Source organism: Zingiber officinale, chromosome 2A (assembly GCF_018446385.1).
Source record: "Zingiber officinale cultivar Zhangliang chromosome 2A, Zo_v1.1, whole genome shotgun sequence".
NCBI classification, from domain to species: Eukaryota; Viridiplantae; Streptophyta; class Magnoliopsida; order Zingiberales; family Zingiberaceae; genus Zingiber; species Zingiber officinale.
In genome coordinates, this window is record NC_055988.1 from 90,613,825 (window position 1) to 90,620,056 (window position 6,232).

At 42.4% G+C, this 6,232-nt stretch overlaps 1 protein-coding gene across 1 annotated transcript; it reads left to right on the forward strand.

Annotated features, from left to right (window-relative positions):
* The first annotated feature begins 1,407 nt into the window (after positions 1-1,407).
* LOC122043798 lies at positions 1,408-2,283 on the forward strand. Its single transcript, XM_042604375.1, has 2 exons — positions 1,408-1,944; positions 2,050-2,283. The coding sequence occupies exons 1-2, from the start codon at positions 1,408-1,410 to the stop codon at positions 2,281-2,283; spliced, it is 771 nt and encodes a 256-aa protein (XP_042460309.1).
* Positions 2,284-6,232: the final 3,949 nt, after the last annotated feature.

The following is a 6,232-nucleotide window of genomic DNA, read 5'->3' on the forward strand; positions in this document are numbered from 1 at the left end:
TTGGTGCCGTCTGTGGGAACACATTCACCTGTTCTGGAGCGTGAAGATGGAGGAGACTAAAAGAATCAACGTGATCATGACGGCAGAGGAGTACGAACTATTCAAGGAGGTCAAGAGGTGAGCGGCTTCTGAAAAACAGACCATTGCTTTGCAACCATACAAGATGACTACAATTTCCAAAGACCCTACTCACGTCTATGATAGAGGATCTAAGAGGAAACAACCCAAGAACTCCCCCCTGACTTTCTATCAGGAACTTGACGTGGACTATTACCACAGGAGCTCAGACTGCTATAATAAGAAAGAATAACCACAGGCCTCCATGGCGGAAAGCTCCCCGCCCAAGGATTCAAAGAAAGGGAAAGATATAGTCCTTAGGGAGGAGCCCCGGGGGAGCTTGAGGAGCAAATGACCTTCTCTCTAAAGGTACTAGAGGAGAAGCTACCGAAGGAGTACAAGCCCCCAGCTATCGGAGAGTATGACGGTAGCAAGGATTCGGAGGATAATCTCCGAAAGTTTTGAAACGTTACACTGTTTCACCAATATAATGACGCCATTAAGTGTCGAGTGCCCTTGAACACTCTGTCTGACTCGGCACAGAAATGGTTTGATAGATTGTCGAACGGGTCCATCACTTGCTTTCATGACTTCAAGATTGTTTTCCTACGCCACTTCGCCAGCAGCAGGAAGTACCAGAAGACATACCACTGTCTCTTCACCCTCAAGCAAGGGTCTGTCGAGCCCTTGAGAAGCTATATCAAATGCTTCAACCAGGTAGCCCAGGACATCCCATCCGCTACCTCTGAATATTGATGAGCACCTTCTCGGATTTGTAGAAGGGGAGTTCTTTTGAGATCTCATCCGAGAGCCCGTGAAGAACTTCGATGAGATGTTAGGGAAGGCCGCCAGTTACATCAACGTAGAAGAAGCTCAGGCGGCTCGGCGAAAAGCGGACAAGGCACCTGCTCCCGCCAACAAATCAGAGAAGAGGCCACCCAAACCGCCAACTCAGCCTCTTCCACGCGCCTGGGATGCCCGACGGCCCTTCCCTCCTGGTTAGGATTCTAGGCCGACCCAATGAGTAGCAGCTGTCCAATCCCCAAGGCCCGATTAGTGGGGGTCGCGTTATTGCACTTACCATATGTCCTATACCCATGCCACAAGTGATTGCTTCCAGTTCACCCGTGACTCCCAGCGTGCAGTTGAGCTGGGCCGAGCCTACCTCCACCTGAGACTGCACCCAAGATTCAGAGGTTGTTGGCCAGCCAACAACCCATAGCAAGTCAATCTAGTAGACCCCTGCCCAACAATGCAAGACAAGGAAGTCAGTAGCCCAGTCACAACAAAGAGGCAGGAGAAGCCCGGGAAGAGGAGAATAAGAGAGATGCAACCATCCACAAGATTGGTATGATCTCCGGAGAGCCCACAAATGGAGATTTTGCTAGGGCTCGAAAATCTCATGAGCGCCGCTTGAAGATACACGTTGTAGGATGCAGTAGGGAGCAAGTTGCAGGGCCCATCATCAGCTTTGGGCCACAAGACTTGGAGGGGCTAGAGCTTCCTCATAATGATGCCCTAATAATCAAAGTCATCATCGCCAACAGTCGTGTGGCTAGAGTTTTCGTTGATACCGGAAGCTCTGTCAACGTGTTGTTCAAGAGTGTATTCGAGGGAATGCAAATCGACGTCAGTGAACTCCAGCCTGTGACTACTTCATTATACAATTTCACCGACAATGAAGTACGACCCATGGGTCAAATCAAGCTAGTCATATCTTTGAGCAGTGAGCCCCTAGTAAGGATGCAAATGAGAACCTTCATAGTAATGGATTCGTCGTCCTCGTACAACGTCATCTTAGGGAGACCAACATTGCACGAGTTCCGGACAACAGTCTTCACTTTCCACCAGAAGATCAAGTTCCCTTTGGGAGACCAAGTCGGGAATGTCAGAGGTGAGTAATTGGTCTCTCGCAGGTGCTACATCGACATGGTGAAGGTGGAGGCCCGCAAGGCTTAGAGAACCCAGGATGACAATATCAACATCATGCAGGAGGAGCCTCTACCTATAGCAGAGGAGCCCATTTCTTGGGAAGAGGTTCAGCTCTATCCCAAGCTCTCAGAAAGCCTCACCCACATATCGAGTGACCTGCTTATCGAGATCAAGACAGACCTGGTTCAATGCTTGACGTGCAATAGGGACATCTTCGCTTGGTCCCCCGAAGAGCTACCCGGAGTTAGGCCCGAGGTGATTGAGCACAAACTACATCTTCTGCCTGATTCCTGACCGGTCAAGCAGAAGAAGTGGAACTTCTCGGCCAAGCAAAATAAGATCATCTGAGTTGAGGTGGACCAGCTCTTGAAAGCAGGACACGTTAGAGAAATGCAGTTCTCGCCCTGGCTCTCTAATGTGATCCTGGTGTCTAAACCCAACAATAAGTGGAGAGTCTGAATCAACTTCTAAGACCTCAACCATGTCAGCCCCAAGGATTGCTACCCACTACTAGGATTGACAAATGGTAGCCTCGACCTCGGGCTGCGAAAGGATTTGCATGCTCAACGCTTACCAAGAGTACCACCATATCCCTCTAGCACAAGAAGATCAGGAGAAGGTCAACTTCATCACGGCCGATGGTACTTTCTGTTACACCGTCATGCCTTTTGGATTGTGAAATGCAGGAGCTACCTATCAAACGATGATGGATAAGATCTTTCGGGAGTAGATATGGCGGAATATGGAGGTCTATATAGATGACATCCTCATCCAATCCACTCTGGCCATAAATTTTATTGCCGACATAGAAGAAACTTGCGGCACACTATGAAAATATGGGTTGAAGTTAAACCCATTGAAGTGCTTGTTTGGAGCTTGGGGGGGAGGGGAATTCTTGGGATACCTCGTTACTGAGCAGGGAATTGAAGCTAACCTGGAGAAGGTCCAAGCACTTCGAGATATGAAAGCGTCTCAAAATCTGAAGGAAGCTCAGAAGTTGGTGGGTTGAATAAATACACTGTCCAGGTTCATATCTCGGTCTACAGATCAAGTACTGTCCTTCTTCAAGGTGCTCAGGCAAGCGGTCAAGTTTCAATAGGATGAAGAATGCAACTAGGCCTTCGAAGAATTGAAAAAACACTTGGAGACCTTGCCCTCACTATTTAAGCCCATTGCGGGGGAACCACTCTGGGTCTATCTGTTGGCCACCCCTGAGGTCGTGGGGGCGGTGTTGGTGAAAGAATAGGATGATATACAACGGCCAGTGTACTTCTTTAGCTACTTATTGAAAGGGGTCGAGTCCCGATACACGGCCCTGGAAAAATTAGTTTATGGATTGGTACTCATGGCTCGTCGCCTAAGACCTTATTTCTTGGCACACTCCATCATAGTCCTGACCAACAGCACCATGGGGAAGGCTCTTACTAATGTGGAGGTAGCAGACCGTCTCAACAAATAGTCAACTGGGTTGGGAGAATATGACATATAGTACCAGCCCCGAACAACAATTAAAGTGTAAGCTCTAGCAGATTTTCTAACGGAGGTCCATCAACATGATTCCGAAGAAACTTGGAAGATCTATGTGTTGGTTGCTACTCGGAAAACCTAGAGGTTCCACTGTACAAAAATTTTGTACAAAGGTCTGAACCTTTTCCTAGCTACCATGTGTTCTTTTAAATTAGATTTTGGATCGCCTGCGGAACTTAACACGTTTGATCCAAAACTTAATCTATTTGTTCTTTTAGGTTTTGACTTGGATCTCCTGCGGAACTTAACACGTTTGATCCAAATCACCTAAGTTATTAATTCCATTAAATATTAATTTCCAAAATTGGTTCCCAGTACTGACGTGGCGAGGCACATGGCCTTCTTGGATATGGGAGCAACCACCACCGACTAGACAAAACCTTTTAAGGAAAGCTAATATTTAATTTCCTAAAATAACTTTAGGTCAACCGAAAAGAACAATCAAATCACAAGGAAAAGAAAAACAAAAGAAACTATATCGAAAACAAATTCGAAACACTAGAATCGTATGCCTCTTGTATTTAGTATTATTTCCAAAAATAACTAGTATGACGCGGAAAGAAAAATTACTAGTTATACCTTTTAGAAAGACCTCTTGATCTTCTACCGTATTTCTCTTCTAACCTCGGACGTTGTGTGGGCAACGATCTTCGGAGATGAGAACCACCTAGGCACTTCTTTCTTCTTCCTTCAAGTTTCGGCCAAGCACAAGAACTTCCAAAGGATGAAGAATTTTCCACCAACCAAGCTCCAAGGGATGCATGCTTTCTCTCCTTCTTCTCCTTCCTTGATCCGGCCACATCCTCCAAGCTCCAAGAGATGATAGATTTCGACCACAACAAGAGGAGAGAAGAGAAAGGGAAGGGCCGGCCACCACACCAAGGAAAAGAGGGAGAAAAATAGAATAGAGTCCTTAGCCTTGAAGCCTCCTCTAACCCCTCTTTTATAATCCTTGGCCTTGGCAAATAAGGAAAATTTAATAAAAACTTCCTTAATTCTTTTGCCATTGAAAAGGAAAATTTATTTAATTAAAAATAAATTTTCTTTTTAATTTGTAATGGCCGACCACCATATAAATTCTCCAAGCAAATAAAATTTTAAACAAAAATTAAAACTTCCTTATTTGCTTCCGGAAATTTATAAAATTTCTCCAATAATTTTTATCCCTTCATGATTGGTTTATAAAAAGGAAATTTAATAAATTAAAATCTTTCTTTTAAACATGTGGATAAAAAGAAAGCTATCTCTATAAATTAAAAACTCTTTTAATCTACAAATAAGGAAAGATATCAAATCTTTTCTTAATCTTTTGTAGAAACTTATAAAAGAGAATATTTAATTTTAAACTCTCTTTTAAAACATGAACATGGTTAAAAAGGAAAGTTTTCTTAAAATTTAAAATCTTCCTTTAATCAACAAATAATGAAAGATTTTAAATTTTAAACTCTCTTTTAATCATGTAGATGATTTACAAATTAGGAAAGTTTTTACCAAAAATTAAAACCATCCTTTTAAACTACAAATAAGGAAAGAGATTAATCTCTTCTCTTAATCTTTTGTAGAAATCTATAAAAGGAAAATTTTAATTTTTAAACTCTCTTTTAAAATCATGATATCCACATAAGAAATAATTTTAATAAAAATCCTTTTTAATATTCTAGTGGCCGGCCACCTAAGCTTGGGACCCAAGCTTTGGCCGGCCACCTACATGGCTCACCCACTTAGTCTTGGCCGGCCCTAACTTGGGTTCCAAGCTAGCTTGGCCGACCCCATTGGATGGGTAAGAAGGTGGGTATGCGGTGGGTATAAATCTCTATATACTAGAGGCTACGATAGGAACCGAGAGGAGGAATTGGTTTTGGTCTCCCGATAAAATTAAGCATCCCGTGCTTGCCCCGAACACACAGCTTAATTTTATCAATAATAATTCATTCCACTAGAGAACTATTATTGAACTACCGCACCAATCTCAAATTACATTTTGGGCTCCTTCTTATCATGAGTGTGTTAGTCTCCCTGTGTTTAAGATAACAAATGTCCACTAATTAAGTAAGTTACTGACAACTCACTTAATTAATATCTAGCTCCAAGAGTAGTACCACTCAACTTCATCATCATGTCGGTCTAAGTCCACCTGCAGGCTTTAACATGACAATCCTTATGAGCTCCTCTTGGGGACATTCTCAACCTAGATTACTAGGACACAGTTTCCTTCTATAATCAACAACACACACTATAAGTGATATCATTTCCCAACTTATCGGGCTTATTGATTCATCGAACTAAATCTCACCCATTGATAAATTAAAGAAATAAATATCAAATATATGTGCTTGTTATTATATTAGGATTAAGAGCACACACTTCCATAATAACTGAGGTCTTTGTTCCTTTATAAAGTTAGTATTAAAGAAACGACCTCTAATGGTCCTACTCAATACACTCTTAGTGTACTAGTGTAATTATATAGTTAAGATAAACTAACACCTAATTACACTACGACCTTCCAATGGTTTGTTCCTTTCCATCATGGTCGTGAGCTACTGTTTATAATTTATAAGGTACTGATAACATGATCTTCTGTGTGTGACACCACACACCATGTTATCTACAATATAAATTAATTGAACAACTACATTTATCACAAATGTAGACATTTGACCAATGTGATTCTTATTTCTAGATAAATGTTTTATACCAAAAGCTAGGCTTTTAG

Coding starts and splice junctions, on each gene's coding strand:
- LOC122043798 (XM_042604375.1), top strand. CDS start 1,408: ATGATCTCCGGAGAGCCCACAAATGGAGATTTTGCTAGGGCTCGAAAA. Junction 1,945..2,049: donor TGGGAGACCAAGTCGGGAAT/GTCAGAGGTGAG, acceptor AACATCATGCAG/GAGGAGCCTCTACCTATAGC.